Source organism: Accipiter gentilis, chromosome 22 (genome assembly GCF_929443795.1).
Source record: "Accipiter gentilis chromosome 22, bAccGen1.1, whole genome shotgun sequence".
NCBI classification, from domain to species: domain Eukaryota; kingdom Metazoa; phylum Chordata; class Aves; order Accipitriformes; family Accipitridae; genus Astur; species Astur gentilis.
In genome coordinates this window covers 19,237,618-19,261,841 of record NC_064901.1, presented here as the reverse complement: position 1 = coordinate 19,261,841, position 24,224 = coordinate 19,237,618, and the positions used below count along the sequence as shown (strand labels likewise).

Sequence of the window (24,224 nt, the reverse complement as noted above, 5' to 3'; positions counted from 1 at the left end):
TGCAAAACATGTCTCCTCTTGCCCTTTTTTAAAACCATTTCTCTGTTCGTATCCTCCCACGTGTCTGACATTTGAATTATTACTTAGTGTAGCAGTGTCCCCTGCCGGTGTCAGCAATCTTGTCTTAGTTCAATCTTTGTCCCATAGGGAAATGCTTTCTGAGTTCACTTTTTCAAGCTCGCTTTTAGCAGCCTCATGCTATTGTGCCTAGTAACACCTTAGTTTTCTGCATGGCTGGCTTTTCAGGAAGGAGAGTGTAGAGGTTAGTCCTTGGCCACAATACATATTAAATATTTTTGATATATTTCAAATAAAGAAGAAAATGGATTTTTTTTCTTTCTTTTTTTACTTTTTTTTTTTCTTTCTCCCCATGGGGGCATAGATTTCTCATCCATGGGGATCACACAGAGCTCTCTCTTGGTGAGCAGTTCTTAAATGATGAAATGCAAATTCAATTTGTTAAGGTCTTTGGGTATATGCTAAGATGCTGGGAAACATATATATGTATGTATATACACACATACATATGTATGTGTTTAAGTACAGCAATTGCTTTGAAGAGCAGCTGATTCAGCTCACTGTAGCATCTTGCCAGCCACCTTGAGACCTTAGCTCTGCCTTGCAGGAGGGAGAGCTGTACCAACTGCATTAAAATCTGAGCATGGCGTTTTTCCAGGCCACAAGCAGTTGCTTGGCAAAGCTTTCGAACAAGACAGTGTCCTGGGTTTGGCTGGCATGGAGTTACTTTCACAGGAAGGTGGGAGGGGGCACACCCAGGACAGCTGACCCGGTCTAGCCACAGGGATATTCCATACCATGGGATGTCATGCTCAGTATATAAGTGGGGAGCTGGCTGGGGGGTTGGAAGATGGAGAAGGAGGAGAGATGGAGGAGCAGCAGGAAGAGGAGGGATGGAGGAAGAGAAGGAAGGATTCGCTGTATCTGGGCCACATGAGGATCCGCCTCCATGGGGACCACCGAGCGCCCTGCAGCCCCCTGCCCCCAGGAGCATCACCCCTCGCCACATCCCACAGGTGATTGGACAGACAGTGAGAAGAAGGAGTCCCAGCCCATGGACGAGCACAGGCTGATGCTGGAAGGACCCAGAGAGGAGCCCCAAGGTGGGCAAAGACCACGATGTTCAGCATCAGCCAGATCATAAGCAAGGTAGCCAAGTACCAAGAAGATATCAAAAATGCTCTTTCAAAGGGGGCGTAGGCTGAAGACATTCAAGAAGACACAACCCAATCAAGGAGTAGCTCAACACAGAAGGTGTACAAGCGTGTGGACTACAAGAAGATCTTTACCTGGGGGAGCAGCCTGACCCGTTGCTGATGGATCTACACAGGAGGGAACCCCTTCAAGTGCCTGTATTGTGGGAAGACCTTCACGCAGAGCATGGTCCTACTGTGTCACTGGAGGACACACACCAGGGAGAAGCCCTTTCTCTGCACCATGTGCGGGAAACACTTCTCCTGGCGCTTGGACTTCATCACCCACCAACGCATCCATACGAGAGAGAGACTGTACCCCTGCTCACACTGCGAGAAGACCTTCTGGAAGAGGTCTCACCTTAGGAGGCATCAGCAAGTCCTCCACGATGGCACCAAGAGCACCCAGCTGAAGCCAAGACAACCACCCCAGGTACTGGGGGAGAAGTTGAGAGGAAGAAGGAGCAGATATTGACGAGACAAGGGGGTGGTGTGAAGAACACCCATGCAGCCACGAGCAAGCCGGTCGCCCATGCCAAACAGAAGACCCATAAATACCCAGAGGGTGGGAAGACCTTCGGCTGGAGAAACAGCCTGAGACGCCACCAAAGAAATCACATGGGACAATGATCCTACAAGTGCCCAGATTGTGGGAAGACCTTCAATGACTTCTCCAACCTCATCACCTGCCATAGGATCCATAAGGGAGGGAGACCATATGAGTGCCCCGAGTGCAGGGAGTGCTTCACGCAGAACTCGAGCCTTTCCAGGCATCGGAGGACCCACTCTGAAGAAAAACCTTTTCCCCCCACTGAGGAGGAAGGAGCGGCAGAGACAACGTGTGATGAACTGACCCCAACCCCTATTCCCCATCCTCCTGCCCCACTCGGGGCAGGGAGGAGGTAGAGAAAATCGGGAGCGGAGTTGAGCCTGGGAAAGAGGGAGGGGTGGGGGGAAGGTGTTTTAAGATTTGGTTTTACTTCTCATTACCCTGTTGTGATTTAGTTGGTAGTGAATTAAATTGATTTTGTTTTTTCCCCAAGTTGAGTCTGTCTTTTGCCCATGACCAAAAGTGGTGAGTGATCCCTCCCTGTCCTTGTCTCGACCTACGAGCTTTTCATTATGTTTTCTCTTCATCCCACTGGGGCTGGGAGGGGAAGGAGTGAGTGAGTGGCTTCGTGGTGCTTTGTTGCTGGCTGGGCTTAAACCAAGACAGGCGATTAAAACATGCACAATTCTGAGTATTTAAAGCTTTGACTTCTCCTTGTGATCAGACTTCCCTCTCCCACGCAATCAAATGACTTAAAACTGATCAGGAAAGGTACCGTTTTGCCATGTTGCCATGGATATGTTATCTTGTAAGCTACTGTTTTGACAGACTTCAATGAGAAATCACGAGCAGGCTCTTCAGTAGGATTTGCCCATCAGGCACGTTTTTGGCCAGCATTTCAGCTTATCTTGTGTGCCTTCTTTTATTTTGGTTTAATAACAAACAATTAAACAAAAGAATGGAGTTGTCTGGCAGAAGGTGCTGAAATGGTATTTCTGAAGTCTATGACTTTCTGTTTCTCTGGAGAACAAGTGTAAAACCAGAGGCTCTGTTCCCTCAATGTCTTTTTCTCTGACACTACCCTGCCCTTACTCTTTCAGGCAGCATGCACCCGTGTGTTACCTTTTTGACAGAAATGATGCTGCTAGTGTCCCAGAGGACTCCCTCAAATGGCGTGTGATAGTTATCACGAGAGTCCTGTCATGGTTTTGTATGGCATGACCTAGCTTGAGGTGTCAGATGTCCACGTTGCGTTAGGTCCAGAGGATGTGAGAGCCTTTTGGTTCACTGAGTCCAGAGATAAGATCCATTATAATCCTTTTCATGAGCTGGCTGTGAGTTCCCATTGCAAAGATCACGGATGTGCATCAAAAATATTGCTGTAGTCTCTGGCTGTTTTGTGAGTAGCATAAGAAAAGGATTAAAGCAGAGGAGATTGTATTAATTCTTTCATACACCTGTTGAAATGCATATACTCCTTAGGCTGTCAGTCTCAACCTGGGCTTTAAAGAATTGAAGGAACCTCTAACCCTATTGTGAGTGCACAATCTAGACATCTTCTTCCAAGCCTCCACACATTTACATGCTCAAATCTGTCAGAACTGACCTTGGGGGTTACGTTTCCTGTTCTATGTCTGTTCTTGTCCCCTCCAGAGCGGACACATGCCAGCGGTTCGGGTATGGGATGTGGCTGAGCGAACCCAGGTGGCTGAGCTCCAGGAGCACAAGTATGGTGTGGCCTGTGTGGCCTTCTCCCCCAGCTCCAAGTACATTGTTTCAGTGGGGTACCAGCACGACATGATTGTCAACGTGTGGTCATGGAAGGTAAGTTCTCTAGGAGGTTGGGTGGACCACAGGGTGTTGCTAAATTAAAAGGAGGGGACAGTCTGACTGTAAACTATTTCAATTCCATCTTGCTTTCTGCTTTTTTTTTAATTCTGTTGTTGTTTTGGTTTTGACATTCATAGACACAGACAAGTTTGGACATGAGAGCGAGCTGTGGTCCCTTAGGGAAGGTCTAAGTCACTCCAGTGAGGGGATATTCTTTATACTTGGAGACGTGTGACATCTTGCTGTCCAGCCAGAAAAGCCTGGACTTTGAAACCTTGTCAAAGACTTGTGCTTTTTTAGAGGCTTATTAAAAACTACTTTGTTAGGTTGAGGAAGGAAACTCTCGTCAGCCAGGGATTTCTTTTGTGGTCTAGTGGATGCTCTTGGTTTGTTTTGGTTTTGTTGTGTCAGAGTTTGTGATATCTGATCCCATCCTTGATAACTGAGAAATAGAGAACATAGAGAAATCACAGTGGGTGAAAGCTGGTGGAGGTCTGCCTGCCACTGGGTTGGGGCAGCTCTCTGGGGAAACAAAGCCCATGCCTTATCCTCTAGAAAACATTTAAGTGTGTGCTGTTTGTTTATAAGAAAAGAAACATTTATTGTTAGTAGGCTTGGACTCTTCTGTATTAATAAATGCTAAGCACTTATTCAGCTCCTGCTACCTCTTCAGGTGCTGTAACCCTCTATAAAAGAGATGCAATTTAAAAAAAATTTCAAGGCATCTGTTAAATCTCACATGATCATAGAATGGTTTGGGTTGGAAGGGACCTTAAAGAGCATCTAGTTCCAACCCCTTGCCATGGGCAGGGACACCTTCCACTAGAGCAGGTTGCTCAAAGCCCCATCCAACCTAGCCTTGAACACTGCCAGGGATGGGGCGTCTACAACTTCTCTGGGCAACTTCTTCCAGTGTCTCACCAACCTCACAGTAAAGAATTTCTTCCTAATATCTAATCTAAATCTACCCTCTTTCAGTTCCAAAACCATTACCCCTCATCCTATCACTACACTCCCTGATAGAGAGTCCCTCCCCATCTTTCCTGTAGGCCCTCTTTAAGTACTGGAAAGCTGCTATAAGGTCTCCCTGGAGCCTTGTCTTCTCTTGCAGCTTGTAAGTCTGTGCTCATTTAGTATGTTACTCTTCATCACATTTCCTGAGCTATAGTTTAAGATCTCACTGTTAGTTCTCTCCTGCATGAGCTGAAGTTTGACCTTGCTATTTTTTTTGTATAGCTGAACTGTGTAGTGATAAAACGTTAAGTGTGTCTGTCAGTGTTGAAAATCGAGTGCTCAGCCTTTTGGTTCTTTCTATTTATACAAATGCAAGTAGTGACTTGGAGATGGTCATAATGCATGGCATGTGTGGGACAGTACAAGTGGCTTTGTTTTCCCTTGTTTATGCAGGTTTTTCTATTCACTGTGATCCTATTGATAGTTCTGTGCATGAGAGCTTGTGAGGCAAGGACTGTCTCACTCTTCTGCGCTGAAGAACACGCACTTTAAGCATACACTCCAGACTGTGACTATCATGAGGTCCAGCTAGCCTTTATTTTGCAGGCTGGGTACCAAAACTAGGCAGACTTTACCTGACCAAAGTCAAAGAAGAGTAAGAGACCAAGATGTGCAAACAGATCTCCTGAAGCACTTTCCTGCACTTTTAACCACAACCGTTCTTCTATGCACTGTGCTGCTGCTTTGATTTCCCTGTTTTTCCTGACTGGGAGACTTAGTCATTTGACTGTGACGGAAAAGAAAACCCCTGTTGACTGTAGGGTCCCTTTGCTTCCCTAAAGAAAGGCCACAGCAATGATCCAGATGTTGAGGTCTGCAAGTGTTATAAGCCTTTCTCTGTGCGCTCTCTTGAAAGAAGTTATGTTAATGGCTGTCCCCCTTGCTTTTCCCCCAGTCTGGGTTTGGGGGTCCTCCATAGTGATGGTGCAGCAGCATAGGCTCCTCTTGCTGGTTTCTTCAGTTCTATCAGCCTGCAGTCCAAAGGGCCCCTTAGAGTGACATGGTTTGTGTGCTGAGGGCATTGTGTTGGGAAGACTGGGAGCAACCGAGTCCCTAAAAGGAAGGGTAGAGGAAACAGAGTGAGAATAAAAAGTGGTGCACTGTTGTCAACTATGTTCTGCATGGTTGAAAACCCACCACAGGTGGGGGGGAAAACTTTTTTTATTCTCACTGCTACCAATCCCTGGGAAGAGGCAGGGGGAGGAAAACTGAGCACTGGTATTGTGGACAGGGAGCTCCTGCCATCTGACCGTTCTGCTTGGGCAGTGTCAGTTCCTGTTTTCTGTCCCTGCTGTGTTCTTCCTCCTTTCCTGAACTCTTTGATGTTTTGAGGTGCACATTTGAGGTGTAGCAGATTTTGCTTGCTTTGTCCCTTCCAATACAGGTATGGTCTTTTTGTGTTTTGGGTCTTTCGATAAAATGTCATGTCTTTAAAGAGAAGAGAGAATTTATAGAGGAACCAGTACTGTTTTCCCTGCAGAAAATACCTGTTCCCCATCTTGAGTGCCTTGCCCTCATTGCTGCCTGGAGGCTGGGAGAGCTCCTCCTTATGCTGGCATACATATGCTTTTGCTGTTTAGAAAGGGAAATGGGTTTGCTCTGAGCTCCTGGTGATTGTGAAACCAACATGTTTGTCATGGCTCAGACAGCAAGTTCCTGCAGGCACTAATGCCTGCTGATTTGTTCTTGATCCCAGTCAATGTGGAAGTGGAATTGAATGGTAACGTGAATTGCACTATCTGCCAAATCAATGCTCCCAGCTAATGCAGGTTCTTTTCCCTGCTGCAGCACTTGTACTGGATATGTGCCTATAATTAAAATGAGTTTCCTTTGCTTCTGAGCAAAGAAATTAAGCTATCTAAACAATTATGTTTCCAGAAAAACATCGTAGTGGCAGCCAACAAAGTCTCAAGTAAAGTGACGGCCGTGTCATTCTCAGAGGACTGCAGTTACTTTGTCACTGCTGGAAATCGACACATCAAGTTCTGGTACCTGGATGACAGCAAAACCTCCAAGGTGAGAGAAGGTGCATCAAGGCCAAGCTGTGAGCAGGCATTTCCATCTTACAGCACGGTAGATTTTGCCCCAGTGAGCTGTGGAAAGTGGGAACTCTCTGATTTTGCTGGGATTCAAGGATAGCCCTCCACCCCTGGCTTTCAAGTCTCAGTCTTCCCATGGGCTGCTAGCACTAAAAGGCACCAAAAGCTTGTCTTACCCTGTGCTGAGGTAGGGCACGGTTCCTGAAGTTGTATAGCAGCATGCTTGTTTTTCGGTAGTCACGTGTACCTGAGGACAAAAAAAACTAGAAAAGAGCTGCAGTCATTGAACTCCTTGGAGCACAGAGGTGTGGAGAGCTGTGTGATGTTGGTATGAACATCTCAAAAGATTGTGAGTGTTATTTTGAAGCGTCAACTGAAGTGTTTAAACTTTTAGCTGTTCTGTTCCTCTCTGGGAGACAGAATCCACGTATGATAATTTTTCTGGTACTCATGAACACATGTTCCTAATTCGTGCTTGGACCCTGCTTTGGTATTTGGTATAAATCACAGATTGATCATGGAAGGGTTGTTCTTCCAGTAATCGATCTGCTGTCTCTGGGTCATGTGTTTGGATGCGCAGTTTTGGTGGCACTAATAGTGTTCTGTTCCACTGATATGCTAATACTGATGGTTCCAATACACTGTGCAACCAGTGGGTCTGCAGCAAGTAAAACATGTCACTACCTCTCCTTGTAGGCTGTTTGCAGCTCTCTTTCTTTGAGGTACTTCAGCGCTCAAGGCTCGATGTTCTAAAAGATGTCTGCCTGCCTGGAGTGCCGCGCTCTATTTCTAACAAACTGTTTTTTATTGGTAGGTCAATGCCACAGTCCCCTTGCTAGGTCGCTCGGGATTGCTTGGAGAACTGAGGAACAACTTCTTTGCAGACGTGGCTTGTGGAAGGGGCAAAAAAGCTGACAGCACCTTTTGTATCACATCCTCAGGCCTGCTCTGTGAATTCAATGAAAAAAGGCTGCTAGACAAGTGGGTGGAGCTGAGGGTGAGTTTTACATCCTCCTGTCCTGCAATATTTGTGTCTGCTGAAGCAGAGCAGGGACAACAAACAATAGGGGCACTTGGAGTGCAAGCTGACCACCAGCAGTGAAAGTCATTGGGCCTCTGCCACTTTGTGACTTAGTCTAGAAGGCCAGGCAAAAATAGTGTTGCGTCTTGGCAAAGGGATTTTATTAATCACTGAGGCTCTTTCATTCTTAAGCCTCAGCATTACAGCTATTGCTCTTCTGGCAAAGCAGTGTCCTTATGTAGTTTTGGCAACCCCTGTGGTGTCCCTCCTGGCTTGGCCTGGACAGGTATGAGTTTTAGAAGGATTCTGATTTCTACCCACTCTGTGTTGTCTTACTTGGCTTGTGCATCTCAAATGCAGGTTCCCAATGTACTATTTGGTTTGGCTATTCTAAACACCAGGTTGGACCATAGTTAAGAATTTGATTAAGCTTATTTTCCTTTCAATTGAATGTAAGATGCCCGCCTGAAAGGATCTAGTGTATTAAAATGAAGGGAAAAATCTTTCCACGCTTTCACTCAAGTGAAATGCCTCTTCTTTTCTTTCCTTTCCTCTCTAAAATCTGCCTTTCACTCTCGCTCAGAATACAGACAGCTTCACAGTAAGTTGGAAAACAAATTTTACATTGAACCCATCCCCTTATCACCACGCTCCATTTTGTACCATTTTCTGCCATTTGTATGGATCCCAATGGGAGGGGAAGAAAATCCATTTTTTTTGCTTTTCTTATCACCTTGTGACAGGTAATGTATTGGCATGCTAGTACAGGGTGAGGTGCTGCTTGCCTGCCAGTGGTGCTGAATGTCACAGAGGAACAAAAACCATGTTCAGAGTAAGACTCAGCTGGAGCAAATGTGTAGCTCTGCTGACCTCCCACCACAGTGGGTGACAGAGGAACTGGGCTCTTTCCTTAACCACTTGGAATCTGCAATGGACCTTGGCCGGGAAACTCTTCAGAAAGGAAAAATGGATTTTTAGGCTTTTCCTTACTCCCAGGGCTCGACTTCACTTCAGCTCTTCCGACCATGACTCCTTTGTCTGTCAATTTGCTATTCTCCCTGTCATGTGTTGGGTGACCTTTGAAGTGAGAGCCCATGCTTATTCACCTTCTTGTGTGCTGTGTTCTCCTCAGACCACTGTGGCAAACTGCATCTCTGTGAATCATGACTACATCTTCTGTGGCTGCGCTGACGGCACTGTGCGGATTTTTAACCCTCTGAACCTTCACTTTGTCACCACGCTGCCGAAGCCGCACTTCCTGGGAACAGACATCGCGAGTGTGACTGAGGCCAGGTACCATGGAGAGGGTGGAAGGGAGCAAGGGAGGCTTGTGGGGGGTTAGAACTGTTCCCCAGACCTTTGTCATGTGGACTGTGCTCTTTTTATGGATTAAAGTTGGCAGCCTGTTGCAGATTTTCCTGAACTGTTACAGCCTTGCCTTGTGTGACTGGGCTACAGCCCAAACCTGGTCGCTGGACTTACACAGCATATCTTCCTCCTCATCTCCCTGGGATTGTTCGGGTCTGGTGGCCTTTTGAAATTGGTTGCTATGAGCAAGTAGGCAGTGGGCACAGGATGCTGTGGCACACTCCAATTGTTCCTGTACCATGGCAAGTCCTTTGCTTATCATGGGTAAGGGCTGAAGACTTTCCTCCGTAGCAATATAATGATGTTGCTGAGGGATGCCCAGGTTCTGATGGGTCATTTTTTCAAAGGCTTCCTTGTGATCTTTTATAGACCCAAATTTACTGTTGTCTGTAGTCTTTCTCCTCCCTCAATCTTGTGCATTCTGTTGTCTTGTTTTCCTTGCTCCAGTATCTTCTGCCTTGGCTCTCTGTTTCTCACCTTCTGAGGTGGGTAATGTGATTTCCATACAGTTCTGTCTGCCAGCTTGCGGAGGCTTATGCTAGAGAAAATGCTTCATGTGTTGCTGTTTGCCAGTCCTGGTTGGAGGCTTTCCCAGTCTTCTTCTGTTACCCTCTTTCACTTCTGTCACTAGTGGGGAAAGAAATCCAAAGGTGTATGAATCTACCAGCCATCATTCCACTGGATATCTGGAGTTCCCATGTCTACAGATACATACTCTTTTTTTGGGTTCATGGGTTTGGTGGTTTTTGTTTTGTTTTGTTTTTTTCATGTGTCAACAGGTTTTTCTCTAAACTTTTCTTGGGACCTTGAGGTAAAGGTTTAAACAGTGCGCTGTATAGTCCCCCTCCAGAAGGTCAGTGGGAGATAATGATATTCCAGTAAGGGAGCTGAAGAAGGAACTCTCTCAATTTAAAATGTTACCAGTTGCCGGTAGTGCTAAAGTCAAGCAATTGTATACATGGACCCTTTAAAAATACTCTCTGCTGCTGTCATGCATCAGTTGAGCAGAAATATTAATGTGATTCTTAAACATGCATTTGTAGCTCTGATTACAATCTTAACAATTTTTTTTTTTTTTTAATGACTTCCAAACAAGCTTGAAAACACAGGACTCCTTATGTTCCCATGCATGCCAGAGTCTCTCTGTGGGATGCCAGTTGCCCACAATGAACTGCCCACAACTGTATCAATGACTTGATTTTTCTATAGGATCTGGGCTGCACTCTTCTAGCCCTCAAAGCTGTGCACTTGCAGAAGCAGGGCTCCAACTGTGTGGTGTGCTACATGCACTTTGGCCCTCATCCCAGCATCTCCATCCGTCCTTTTAAATTACCTGCTCTCAACACCCTGGCACTCTGGCTATGATTACCTTATTCAATATCATTAACATCATTGTGGGATGGCTGTGTTCACCTCAGGTCAAGGGAGAAGCTCCTTCTTTACATGCATAGCAGCAGGACCCCTCTAGAGGAGATACAGGGTTCACAAGGCATGATCTTGGTCTAACCTAGGGAAAGAGGCGTTTTCTTGTTCTGCAGAATTCCTCTGGTTTTAAGTTTGCATCAGAGAGCTTGCCTATCTTGAAAGGACTGTGCCTGTCTCATGAGCTCCTGCGAGCAGCACCAAGCTGGCCTGTGTGTGGGGCAGGGGTGGAAGGGAAGCATGTCAGACAAGCGGCCGCTGAAATGAATCGTTCCTTTGTCCCTTGTGCTGGTGTTCTCCTGTCAGCTGGTGTTCAGCTGCACTGTTGGGTGCAGTACTTACTCTTCTGCTTGGTCCTACAAAAGAGCAGTTCCTGCAATCACTAAACAAAATATAGTACCCACCAAAAGATGATCCTCCCCCTCCCCTTTGTTTTGAGATTATTTGACTTGGATTTTACCACCTAGATATGTAAGGGTAAATGGTGATGATCCACAGTGATGATCAAGTGTCGTGTTTGGGCCTTCTTCAGGGAAAGTCGGTCGCCTGTCTGTGGTGGGACTCTGAGTTGGATGGCAAGGAGAATGACTTTTGCCATGGGACTTTCAGGATTCTTTTGGGACTCTGGTTGTTCAAGAGACAGGTCTTCCCAGCCAGCTACTCTGTCTGCCTATATACGCCACCGTGTATTGTTCACCTTGCCAGTGCCCTGGGGGAGAATCTGAGCTCTCATGCTTCACATCCTTGCTCTCACTCCAAGAGAGCGCAAGTTAACCAGGCTGTTGTTCTCTCTTTGTGCAGTCGTCTTTTCTCTGGTATGGCTGATGCGAAGTATCCAGACACGATTGCCTTGACTTTTGACCCCACCAACCAGTGGCTTTCCTGTGTATACAATGACCACAGCCTGTATGTGTGGGATGTCAAAGACCCGAAGAAAGTGGGCAAGGTGTACTCTGCTTTGTACCACTCTTCCTGCGTGTGGAATATTGAGGTATGTTGTCTGCAGACACAAGTTTTGGATTGCAAGTTGCAGCTGAGGAAGTCATCTGAAGAGCTGCCAAATTTGAATGCAGGCACTTACTGCAGAGAGAAAGAATTGACTCAGATTTCGTCCTGTGGTTAGTGTGGTTGCTACAGGGCTTGAGTTGGAGCTGGGAACAGTTCTTTGGCTGCACAGCAATGGCTGACCAAATGCATTAGATGCAGTGTGTTGCTGGAAAAAAAATCTAACCATTGAAAGGTGAGAGGTGGGAGAAGGAGCAGAACTGGACAAAGCTGAACGCAGGGTCTCCTTTCACAAAACGTACAAGAGTTTACTGCTGACCTCAAATAAAATTATTTGAGGTCTGTGGTGAGCAAGTGCTCCGAAGTCAAAGGAATGAAACAAGTGATAAGATCTCAACTCTGATCCTTCTCAACCTATTTACCAGGACATCCAGAATTAGCCTCTCAAGTGGCTGTCATCTTCTAGTCTGTCTAGTTGGCTTTCCCTCAGAGGGACAGAGGGAAGGAAAGGAGGTGTAGGAAACAATGTAATTGCTAATATTTTGAAATATGTCCAACAGTGGTCAGGAAAGAGGGAAGTGGAAAGGAAGTGGGAAGAGGTTGAGGACTCTTTTTGTTATTATTTATTAATTGCATCTCACCATTTCCTTCTGGATTATAAATTGACAGTAGTAGTCGAAAGTTGCAAACAGCAGTGCAAGGTTGTTGCATGGTCGTCGCTGCGTGCTCTTTGATGTGCTCTCTTTGCACTATTAGAAACAAAGGATGCTGGCTAGTTGCACGCTTCTTAAGGAGATGTTCTACGTTCAGGGAAATGAGCATTTGTTTGAAGTGAATACGAAGCTCTGGTCTGCAAACAGGTTTTCATTAGAACTGGCTGGCTCTCGCCTTTACAAAACATAGAGCATGGCCCTTTTATCTCATTTTGTTTTGAAACTTGCTACCAGTGTCTAGGATGCCAGGTGCCAGGCAGTCTCATTCAGCCGTTGATTTTTACCTGTCCTTAGATGTATCCAGAGGTGAAGGACAACAATCAGTCATGCCTCCCCCCTGGTTCCTTCATCACCTGCTCATCTGACAACACCATTCGTCTGTGGAACACCGAGAGCTCCAACATTCATGGCACAGCCCTGCACCGCAACATCCTCAGCAATGTAAGATCCTAGGTTTTGATCACCTCCTTGCCCTTGCGGTTGTTTTTCCTCATGCACAGGTATTCCCAAGTTAAGGCCCAAAGTTCTTTGGATCTCTAAGTCAACGCAAGCTTCTCTGTAAAGAGAGAACAATCTGGTAAAATCTATGAACCTGAAGAAACATGAAGGGGGTATGAGCTAGAAAGACAGTTTGTCTGAAATGGTCCTGGGGACTATTGCTTTTTCCATAAACCACCCAAGGATTTGCCAAGCTTAGTCTCTTCCAAAATGGCTCATACCATGTGCTTCAGGAGAGCTCGTTCTCTTTTTCTCCATCTCTGTAAAGTGTAACCACTCTTAAGATTTGCTTAGAAAGGTGCATTAAATGAGGCAGAGGTTTGGGAGAATTGAATGAGAAACAGTTTACACTCGCTTCATCTATATAAGAGGGAGGATACTCATACACAACAGTGATTACATATGGGTATTTGCTTCCGTTCTCAGTTGTGTTGGAAGATCCATGGGCATAGCAGCCCTGACCTGCCCGTTCTCAGCAATCTGCTCATGGTGGAAAAAGCTCCTGCTTTTTCTGTCAGTTCTCAAAAGGCATGGGTTGACTTGTATGATCCCTAGAAGTTTTTCAGATTCCTGCTGTGTCCCCTGCTACACTGTAATCACAAATTCCAGAGCTTGTCTATTGTGTGAGCGATGCTGTTAGTTTCTAGCTTGAAGGGGAATCTTTTGCAAAGGGTGATAGTGAGACACAACTGTGAAACTTTTATACTACAATATGAAGGGGCTGAGTGCTTGCTCCTAGCTAAAAGATCCTAACAATTACAGCATTACTGCCAATGAAGTGTATATGTTGCCCAGGAGCCCAGTTTCTAAGGCAGATGCTTCACTTTAATATTTTGTAAACAGTTAATATTTCTGGGTGTATTGTATTCCCTAGGACTTGATGAAAATCATCTATGTAGATGACAACACTCAGGTACTTCTGGACACTGATTACAACTCAGCAGGAAGTGCAGACAAAGCTGATGCCCAAGTGATGGATACGAAGGTGGGGATACGCACTGTCTGTGTGAGTCCCAGTGGGGAGCACCTGGCCTCAGGGGACAGAATAGGCACTCTCAGGTAATCCCATAGAGCTTCTTGTGCAGACTGTGAGCTGTGCAGGCATGACAATCAGAACCTGGTCTTGCTGATATTATTAAACATACTGAAATCAGCCATGTTGTGTCTTAGGATATATGAGTTGCAGTCCCTGAGGGAAATGCTGAAGGTGGAAGCCCATGACTCTGAGATCCTATGTCTGGAGTACTCCAAACCTGACACAGGTAAACGCAGTTGAGCTTCTTCCCTTTTGCATGTGAATGTAGTGTTGAACAAGTCAGAATGTCCAGCCATGGTACATCAGAACTTTCAGTGGTGAGCTACTTCTGGATTTCAGAGCAGACTTGTAGCGTTGGGCCAGTTGAGCTAGACTTCAAAAAAGGCTTCTTCCTCATACTTTTCCTTGCAATATAGTAGGTTGAGACTGCAACTTGTTCTATCTGTTGTTATAGTGTGAAATCCAGGGGCGTTCCTTTGTGTCCATCCATGCCGTTAGCTACAGTATGTTTTGTCCCTAAGATGACTTGAGAAGCTGTTTTAAAATAGTAACTGGAAGAGCAAATGACTTTTTAGTAATGGTCTTGCACTCTTAACTTTCTGACAGGCTTAAAGCTCTTAGCCTCTGCCAGTCGGGATAGATTGATTCATGTCTTGGATGCTGGAAAGGACTACAGCCTGCAGCAGACTCTGGATGAACATTCTTCTTCCATCACTGCTGTGAAGTTTGCAGGTAGAGAATCGCAGCCTCCCTCCAAAGCTAGATTTGAGCACTGCTGTTGTCCCATTGTAGCTGTAAAGTAATTTTAACTACTTAAACACTGGGTTAGGCCAGGCTGAATCTGCAGCTGCTTTTTTGTCATCTTCTGTAGCTGCAGTCCTAACAGGACTTGACGTATGATGATACTTGCCTTCTTTTCCCTTTTGTTTATTTTCTCCTCTTCTTACTCCCCACTCAAAAAACCCGTGATTGAAGTCCTCAGCATTTCTTTGGAAAGCTGTTTTCTGTAATGATTTACACCCTTTAACTGATGTCAGGTGGCTACACACTATTCTTTGTGAGGGGAACTGTGGAACAGTCATCCTCCAAAAAAATCCCCAAACCCACAAAAACCATTTTGGGCTTAACTAGTCACAAGTAAATTTGTCATTGCAAACCAGCATAAGACTTTGCATTTATGGTAATGGAGCACATTGCATCCCTAGCACTCAGTTACTACTGATGGTCAGACATCAGTGTGGTGTATTGTGTTATTGTTGGGGAACAACAAGGGTTGGCTGCTCTGCCAAGGGTGGCAGGAAGGCAGGCAAAGGTAGTGGCCTAACTGGCAACGGGAAAGTCCCACAGTACCTGAACAAGGTGGAACAGATGAAGTCCAGTGACAGTAACTAGATCCAGCCAGTAGTCCAGATCACCAGACAAATCCATAGTGATAAGACACGTCAGCAATTCATGGTCAGGATCAGTCTGGAGACAGTGAGCAGGGTCAGCCACATTTCAGTGCCTGCCAGGCAAGCCCATAGCAGCAAGGCAGGTTCAAGTTCAAATCAGGAAGCTGAGTCCATGGGTTAGGGTCAGGATTCAGATCAGTAGGGTATGTGATCAGGCACAGGTGTGGCTGCAATGCTGCTGCTGCTGCAGTGTAGCTCAGTTGGGGTTCAAGGATGAGAACCTCAGCTTGAAAGTAGCTCCCAAGTGAAGGGACCTTGCTGAAGCTTCGTAGCAGAGGCTCCCTGAAGCTGCTGTGAGGCTTTTTCAAGATTTTCCTCAAGGAGCTCTAAGGCGGGCAAAAGTTTATCTGACAGGTCTGTCTTACCAGTGAGCTGGCCTTGAATGCAGCCAGCTAAACTCCTAGGAGATGAGGGAACTGCACTCAAGGCTTGGCATCGAAGGCCTTTGTGCTAGTCTGTGAGCTAAGTGCAGTCGTGCTCTAAGTGGGTGCAGTTCAAGTGGACTTGTGTGATGTTGGATCCATTTTCATTATGGAATTTTATCAGGTGTTGTTTTGCTGAAGGAGCAGATTGGTTACAAAAGAGTGCTAAGAGAAGAAGGGAAGCCTGACCCTGCAGTAAGAAAGGGCAGCAAGAAACATGTGACTGATTTTGAGGACTGAAAAGTGCCTATTGCCTGTTTTCAGCTCATACTGAGTGTGAACTTGTCATACTGCCAGAGTGCTGTGGCACATAGAGAATAAGCATGTGAGCATACTGTTGAGGGAGAAGACAGAATTACATCCTAATCTGTTTTGTAAAGCCTCTGTATTAAGGCCTTATGCACTCTGAACGTTAACAAATACTGTCCCTGAGAAGGGGCTTCTGTTTTGCTGCAGCATCCTGCTGCTTAGGTAGGAGTCAGTCTTAGCTAATCCGGACTGGAATAAATGAGCAGCAGTATAAATTGAAACATTTCCTCCACCTTGTATCTGTGTGTTTATCTTTTGATCGGCTCCTGCCTTTTTGTTACAGCCAATGATGGGAAAGTGCGAATGATAAGCTGTGGGGCAGACAAGAGCATCTATTTCCGCACTGCGCAGAAGGTAACCTTGTTACAGCTTTTTGTTCAGGTTTTTTAATAATCTCTCTACAAAGGAACTACTTTAAAGAGTGAGATTAGAGTTTCTGTATGAGCTGGTTGCTATTTCAGCCTCAGTGTCTCCCACTGACTCAGTGCAAGAGATTAGATTTGGAGAACTAGTTCTGTGAAGCATGCAACTGCTCGCAGCCTGACCTCTCTCAGCAAGATGCAAAGTAGAAAACCGTTAGGATATCTGCTTTTCTTTTGCTGCCAGGGCTATTGTGAGGAGTGGTGAAAGAGTATGGGCTGAAGGGGAGTTCATTGTGCCTCCAGTCCCAGCTGCTCCCAGCAGACCTGATTAGTGGGAAGGGATGGTTTGTGCTACCTATGTGAGAAGACTCATCTGTATTTAGAAGTTTTTAATAATGGGTTAACTACTTGATTTTGACACAGTCTTTACCCACATGCTTAGACAGGAGAAGGGGTTCAGTTTACCCGAACACATCACATTGTTAGGAAGACCACTCTATATGACATGGATGTGGACCCCAGCTGGAAATATGCAGCTATTGGATGCCAGGATCGTAACATCAGGTTAGTTTACTTCTTGTCTCGAAAATATTTTTGCAGTAATAAATGAGCTGGCCAAGGCGGCCCCATCTCCGTCATTGTTCCTCTAGGTTCTTTGACACAGCATTTTCAGACAGATCTGAGGCTTCACCTAACACTCTGTGAGGCTGAACTCTGCCTTTTCCCTCACTGATAAAAGTTGTGGATATATGCAAGTGCCCATGGGACTCTTGGCTTCTCGCTGGGATGCTCTGCAGAGCAAAGCCTTTCTGTTGGGAAAGCAAGTGTGCCTTCCTTGGCTCATCATTGAGCTGTGGGGCAAGAACTTCAGCACTGTGGTAATTTTTGCTTTTAAAGGTATGTCCAGTGAGAAGCTGTGAGGTCCTGTGGAATATCTGGGACTGTAGGAACCTAAAACTGAGCTAGGTGTGACTGTCTTAGGACAAGTGGAATCCATTCTCTGCTCCTTCTTTATCCATTTCTTCAATGTTTGCTTCTACCTTCAAAGCAAAGGAGACACTCTGTAGTTGTATGTCTCGTCTTGTATCTGGGTGAGAGGCCAAGAGTTTTGGTCGTAGCTAAATACCACTACTGAATGTAATTTTGTTTTGTATTCTAATGTAAATAAAGGGTCTTGCTCTCTTAACCCTTTCCTTTAGTATGAAGGAGCCACAGGTATTTTCATAGCAGGGAGGACTGACTGAAGTTTATTAAGAGCTATTCCTGCTACATAACCATTAGCCATTACAAGGCATGGCAAGGTTTTCTCCTTCCCATTTGATCTCCTTCAGTGCCATGATGCTATACGTGGTTTTGATTATTGGCTTGAGAATCAAGCCTCAATTTTAATTCAAATAATCTGCTTAATATTGTATCATCCAGTCTTGGGCCTCTACATTACTTTTGAGGTTCTTGAACCATTTAAATGATTGGTGGTTATAGTTCATAGAAGTCATTTCTCCACTTCCTGTGGCTTGGCCCTGCTCCCTGTATCTCATGTGGAACAAGGAACAGAAAGAGACAAGGATCCTGATGACAAGATCCACAGAGCAGTACCTGGGCAAAATGAGTGATGTTGTCTTATGTCATCCCCCTCAGGGTTTTCAACATAAGCAGTGGGAAGCAGAAGAAGCTTTACAAAGGATCCCAAGGTGAAGATGGAACCCTCATCAAAGTAAGCTGTTTTCTTTCTTTCTTCCCTTTTCCTTTTTTCCAGCTCTTCTGAATGCAGCTCAGGGCTAAGAAAATGAAATACAAATCTGAACACAGTAACTTTTTTTTTTTGCTTGCTCCATATCCATACTTTGTCCCTTATCCTGCTACTGCTTTTTCCTACCTCCATCCTTAAGGGCTGGTAATGTATTTGGGTTCCATCAGGCTAAAACAGTAAAAAGAGTCAGTGAATGATGAAGTTGATGTATAACTTCTCTCTCTGTCCTGTTTCTGAAGTGAGGCACAGGCCCATGTTGTAAAAGCAAGTAGAACTGCACCAATATCTGTCAGGCGATGATTTAGTCCATTACTTTAATCCTTTACTTTCTGCTTTAGAGAGCTCATTCTGGCTTTCTTGACTACTTTTGTTAGGCTTTTTAAGGTGGAGCTGCCTGTTGATCAGTGTTTGAGAAATTTGTGGTTTCCAGAGGGCAAATACAAGTGAAACTCTTTAAGAGTTGATGAAATTAAGTAGCATCTGCCCTGAAAAGCCCATATTCTTTGTGTCTTGGAGTGCTGGACAAGCCTGGTAGTGCTTAGAGAGAGTTTGTTCATGTTTCCCACCTGCTGAGTGCATCTAGGCCTTGGGGTAGGGTAGCATGCCTGCTTCTGCCACTTCCCTGGGTTTTCCCTGGTAAACCAGGTGCATTCAAGATTCAGCGTTAAGAGTGATGACAGCACTTTGGGATGTGGAAGAATTGTCTTCTTGTCTTCAAAGAGGGAAGACCAATTAATACAACCAAAATATCTCTCAAGTTGCCAAACAAGCTTCTTCATTGTATTTGTTTTCACTGATAATTTTTCTACTTTTTAAACCAAATATTCCTGTTCAGCTGCACAGGCCAGCAGTATTATTATTAAGGGCTGGGAGGTGTGTCCTATGAGGAGCGGCTGAGGGCTTTGGGCTTGTCTAGTTTGGAGAAAAGGAGGCTGAGGGGCGACCTCGTTGCTCTCTACAGCTTCCTGAGGAGGGGAAGTGGAGAGGGAGGTGCTGAGCTCTTCTCCCTGGTATCCAGTGACAGGACATGTGGGAACAGTTCAGAGCTGTACCGGGGAGGTTTAGACTGGACATTAGGAAGCATTTCTTTACCGAGAGGGCGGTCAAACACTGGAACAGGCTTCCTAGAGAGGTGGTGGATGCCCCAAGCCTGTCGGTGTTTAAGAGGCATTTGGATAATGCCCTTAATAACATGCTTTAACTTGGTCAGCCCTGAATTGGTCAGGCAGTTGGACTAGATGATTGTTGTAGGTCCCTTCCAACTGAAATAGTCTAGTCCATTACTGATATGTTGAAATAACTGGGTAAAAAGGGAGAGGAAAGCAAAGAGCTTTGTTCAGTGCCACCTATTCCGTTTTACAGAGAAAGAGAAGTTCTCTTTCTCTTTGCCTATTATGATTCCTACAAAGTTTTTTTGTAAGCCAGAGTAATGAAAATGAAAAACTGATGCTACACTTTATTGCTGGTAAGCTCAGGTGCTTGATTATGTCTTTCTCAGACCACGAACCATGAAATGTTGCTGGGAGCTGGATTTTTTGGTTTTAATATCCTTTATGTTTTGGGGTTTTTTTCATGTGTAGTTCAAGTCAGGAATCTCAATTATTTTTAATGTTGCTTTGTTCATTTTTAGGACAATTATGTAACCAAGGGATTATGATTGTCTCTGGAATTTAAACTGTCTTCGCATGTTATTCTGAGATCATAATATACATTGCAGTTAAACAAGTAGAACCCAAACAGTGATATTGGAAGCAAAAGATACAGCAACAAAATAAACATAACCAAAAGAAGTTATCATTATTTAAATACCCTGTCTCCGTCAAAAAACAGTTCCTCTCAGTTCCTTAAAGTTCTACAAAAGACAAAGCAGGACATTTGGTGACAGCAGTTGTATTTGCTGTGTAATGCTGCCTTAAACCTAGAGGCATTTGGAGGGAGTTTTATATTTGATCCAAATAAAACAACAAATGAGTGTATATGAAAAAGAAAGAAAAAACAAACCCCAAAAATGGGAGTTGCAAATGCTGGAGATTTGACAGCATCATTATCAAAGATAATTTCTTAGCAGTGTTGAGGTTTTTTTTTTTTTTTGGTTTCTCTCCTCAAGATTGGACACTTAATATTTCACTTAACTCTGTCAGTTCTGATTATTTTTGGAGGGCGGGGGTGGGAGGTTGGCATCTGTGTGTGGTTGTTTGTTTGTTTTGTTTTTATCTTAAAATAGAAGAAAGTAAGACCCCAGTGGTTAAAAGGAGGTAGGAGAGGTATAAGTCTGTCCATTGGTGGTGGTGCCTTCACAATCATGAAGGCATTTAATGTAAGCACCTTTAGTCTCTGATTAGGTTGGAGATAGTTTTAATAGTTTAGTCAGGTTGAAGATTTGTCCCAGGGTGCTGGATAGCCTGTGGTACTCATTTGGAGTCCTGTAGGACCTACTTGCATTTTATTCTGTTAACTACTATGACTGTCTTGGGTATTCTGGACCATTTTCATGCAGTCTGAAGGCACTTTCTCACCAGGTCTTTCCACCTCTTATCTCCTAAACCAGGTGCAAACGGATCCCTCTGGTCTTTATATTGCAACCAGTTGTTCTGACAAGAACCTCTCCATCTTTGATTTCTATTCTGGCGAGTGTGTTGCAACCATGTATGGACATTCAGGTAAGGCATGTGAACTTCTGAAAATGCATTTTTTTCTGCTGCTGATTATATAGTAGGGTCTGAGACTTGTCAGAGCTTTCTGAAGGTTCCTTCCCACCAAAGTTTACCCAATGGGTATTTTGGAGTAGGTTACAGTTGGATGAAGTTGTCATAGCTTATTTCACTGCAGTTTCAACTTTTTTCAGACTGCATTTTGCATTGCTGTCCTGGTTTCAGCTGGGATAGAGCTAACTGTCTTTCTAGTAGCTGGTACAGTGCTATGTTTTGAGTTCAGCATGCAAAGAATGTTGATAACACTGATGTTTTCAGTTGTTGCTCAGTGTTGTTTAGACTATAGTCAAGGATTTTTCAGCTTCTCGTGCCCAGCCAGGGCACAAGAAGTTGGCACAGGACACAGCCAGGGCACCTGACCCAAACTGGCCAACGGTGTATTCCATACCATGGGACATCCCATCTAGTTTAGGAACTGGGAAGTGGGGGGGGGGAGGGGCAGGGAATCGCTGCTTGGGGACTGGCGGGGTGTTGGTCGGCGGGTGGTGAGCTATTGCCCTGTGCATCATTTGTACATTCCAATCCTTTTATTACTACTGTTGTCATTTTATTAGTGTTATCATTATCATTATAGTTTCTTCTTTTCTGTTCTATTAAACCGTTCTTATCTCAACCCAGGAGTTTTACTTTTTTTCCCGATTTCCTCCCCCATCCCACTGGATGGGGGAAGTGAGTGAGCGGCTGCGTGGTACTTAGTTGCTGGCTGGGGTTAAACCATGACAATTGCAAAACGCGAGCATATACACGCCTGTCAGGCCATGTATTTGTTTACACAGGTCTTCTAATAGCCTATAAGGTAGTCTGTGTTTTTTCAGTGTATATTATGTTTCATTATGACATACCCTCAGCTCCTACCATGGAGGGTCTATTCTGTTATAGGCAAAAAGAAATTTTCAGTCTTCCTGCTCATTTTGCTGTGGGCTACCCCTTCCATGTCAAGCCTAGATTCTTTGTTAAATGGTTATGGTAATGGGGGTGTATTGATCTGTGAAGTGTGTTGGCTTTAATCAGAATTTGAGTTACCGAGCACAGATAGGCTATTTGGCTAATGATCTCTTCTGCCCATTGGAATAATTCAGGGAAGGTTTGTTTTGTTTTTTTTTTTTCTTGTGCTTTATTTCACACAGAGATTGTAACCGGGATGAAATTCAGTAATGACTGCAAACATCTGATCTCTGTTTCTGGTGACAGGTAAGAGGGGTTTGCTTGTCTGTGATATCAGCTCATGCCATCTTACACTGGATTTAATGTGTGTCCTGAAGGAAGGTAGAATTTTTTTTAAATGAGGGATGTTTTATGAATTCCAAATAAACCTCAGAGCTTTCTGAATCCTAAATGTGTGTTGTTGGCAAAGCTTACAGAGCTTATATTATCCTTCCATGGAATGAGACGCCCATGTGAAGTACTTTGTGGTTTTCTGAGGGTAGGTACTATTCCCTGCTGGAAAGGAGACAGGGATGTGGCTTGTTGCCTTACCAGCCTTCAGGTCTGTAATGTAAGGCAGCTTTTGATATTCTGACCAGTGCTGCCAAAACTTTGTCTTACAGTACTTCTGTTGGTGAGGTTTCACCAGGTGAATGAACCTGTCTAGCAGCAAGAGGGACAGGCCTGTCCTCACTCTTCGCTCCTGTCCATACAGTCCTCTTCCCCACTCCCCTAAATCAGCTGCGGTGCGCTGACCCTTCATTAATCTGATTCAGGTCACTACATGAGCACCTTCCCAGCTGAGTTTTCTGCTGATTTAGTGAGCTAAATCAGCTCACCAAAAGTTTAAGTAATCACCAGACTGAGCCGAAGGGGAAAAGGAGAATATATGCCTAATATGATGATTGTAGAGGTGAGTGGACCCACTACTTCTGGAATCAGTGAATGCTTAAATCGGCTGAACCGAATAAAATTTTTCCTTTGAGGAAGATGGTTCCTGGAGTGCTATTTCAAGGCCACAGCAACACAGATTCTCTTTCTTTCTTTCTCTTTTCTATTAATAAAACACAGTTGAACCAGAAAAAGAGTCTTAGTGGGTGCATTGTTACAGAACTTGTAATATATCACCTTAAATTGCATCAATTGGTTATTTCTGTCTGTCAGTAAAAAGTAAATAATTTAGTTTTCCTCTTTCTTTACCTTTCATGTGTGTAAATAGATTAGGGGAAAAGTTGCAGAAAAGAGAGTCCTTTGGTTGTGGATTTCTGATAAATTCCAGGAACATGGAAGGTTGGAGGTCCCCAGTGATCCTTGTAATTTAGTGCAGTGTTCCCTCGTTAATTATTACCATGAGCGAAAAGGTAATTTTCTTCTCTAAAGGTGTGGAGGAGGTGGATGAGAAGTGAGGAAAGGCTTAATGAAGATCTTTGCTGTAAGGAGATGAGAAAGCATGTTTTTCAAGGGAGAACAGGGAGAATAGTCTGTTCATACACAGCAGCATGTGCAAAGAATAAAACAGAATAGAAAGAAAAATGGTGATGTGGAAGAGCACAAGGACTGGGAGACCCATGTGAGAAAAGTACTGCAAGGGGGAAAAAAAGCAGCAAAAGGGGTAGGTGGGAGTATGCTTCTGTAGAGCTTTGTGTTGAATGCTAATGTATTTTCAAGTTCATACTGTTTGCTGCTTATCTCTAGGTTTGATAGCTGTGGGGGTGGGATAAATGAACAAGCCAGATTTGCTTTCTGAAGTTTTTTTCCTGCTTTTCGGTATTTTTCTCAGCAGCAGATTATGGTTGCAGTTACATTTGAGGGAGCTGCTGCTTGAGGGGAAGCAGCTGGCTGCCCCAGGTTGCCACAGTTTCCAGATGTAGTGCCTCACTACTTTCTCCTGGCTGAAAATCTGGGGTGGGAGGATGACAGTGTGTTCACTGTTGATGGGAAGCATCTGTGTGTGACCTTAGTAGCTGGGAGTGACACTCCTGAGCTTTGTCACAAAGGGAGTGGCACTGGGGGCAAGAAGGGAATTTTTAGTTTTTCATTACAATCTTCACAGTCTGCAAAGTGGGGTTTCTGTTTTCTTTTTGTGTGGTATGGAAATAAAAAACTTCTATAATGTTTTCTCATGAGAGGAAAAAAAATGGAGAAGATGCAGGCACTCAGGATCCTGGTGCTTTTGGCATTCGCCTCAGGTCAGAGAGACCAGAGTTCATGGTTATTGTTCAAAATGGCAGAGCAAATGGATTTTTAGAGACCAGCAAGGAAGAGGGGAAAGGCCCTCATTGAAAACTTCTTCATGAATTGGGGTACCCATGAGCATGGTGGCACTCATGGGTCTTGAAGAACTGGATTAAATCCTCTTTGGATTCCAAAGTAGGGTGAGGGATTCTATAAGTGATAGCAAAAGCACCACCTCTGTTTCTACATCGCTGTAAGTATACCAGCTAGACAGGAAAGATGGGTGAGATGAAAAGAATTAGTTAGCACTGAGGTTAAATTTCAGAGAAAATGCTGGTGATTTTACTTTCTAGTAGCTGAAGATGAGATACAGTATTCTCATAAGGAATACTGTGAGTGATGAGGAATTTTTT

At 44.5% G+C, this 24,224-nt stretch overlaps 1 protein-coding gene across 6 annotated transcripts in view; it reads left to right on the top strand.

The window, feature by feature from the left end:
• MAPKBP1 (mitogen-activated protein kinase binding protein 1) overlaps positions 1-24,224 on the top strand; it is a 108,459-nt gene that overhangs the window by 58,007 nt on the left and 26,228 nt on the right. For 5 of the 6 annotated variants that reach the window (XM_049825416.1, XM_049825412.1, XM_049825414.1 and 2 more), the window contains exons 6-20: positions 3,415-3,585; positions 6,484-6,621; positions 7,459-7,641; positions 8,249-8,266; positions 8,798-8,958; positions 11,257-11,446; positions 12,468-12,614; positions 13,546-13,730; positions 13,842-13,933; positions 14,314-14,439; positions 16,173-16,243; positions 16,694-16,815; positions 17,890-17,965; positions 20,550-20,661; positions 21,840-21,903. In XM_049825416.1, coding sequence (XP_049681373.1) covers positions 3,415-3,585; positions 6,484-6,621; positions 7,459-7,641; positions 8,249-8,266; positions 8,798-8,958; positions 11,257-11,446; positions 12,468-12,614; positions 13,546-13,730; positions 13,842-13,933; positions 14,314-14,439; positions 16,173-16,243; positions 16,694-16,815; positions 17,890-17,965; positions 20,550-20,661; positions 21,840-21,903 — 1,856 coding nt within the window. The remainder of the gene's footprint in view (positions 1-3,414; positions 3,586-6,483; positions 6,622-7,458; positions 7,642-8,248; positions 8,267-8,797; positions 8,959-11,256; positions 11,447-12,467; positions 12,615-13,545; positions 13,731-13,841; positions 13,934-14,313; positions 14,440-16,172; positions 16,244-16,693; positions 16,816-17,889; positions 17,966-20,549; positions 20,662-21,839; positions 21,904-24,224) is intronic. The other variant, XM_049825413.1, reaches the window with a different exon arrangement.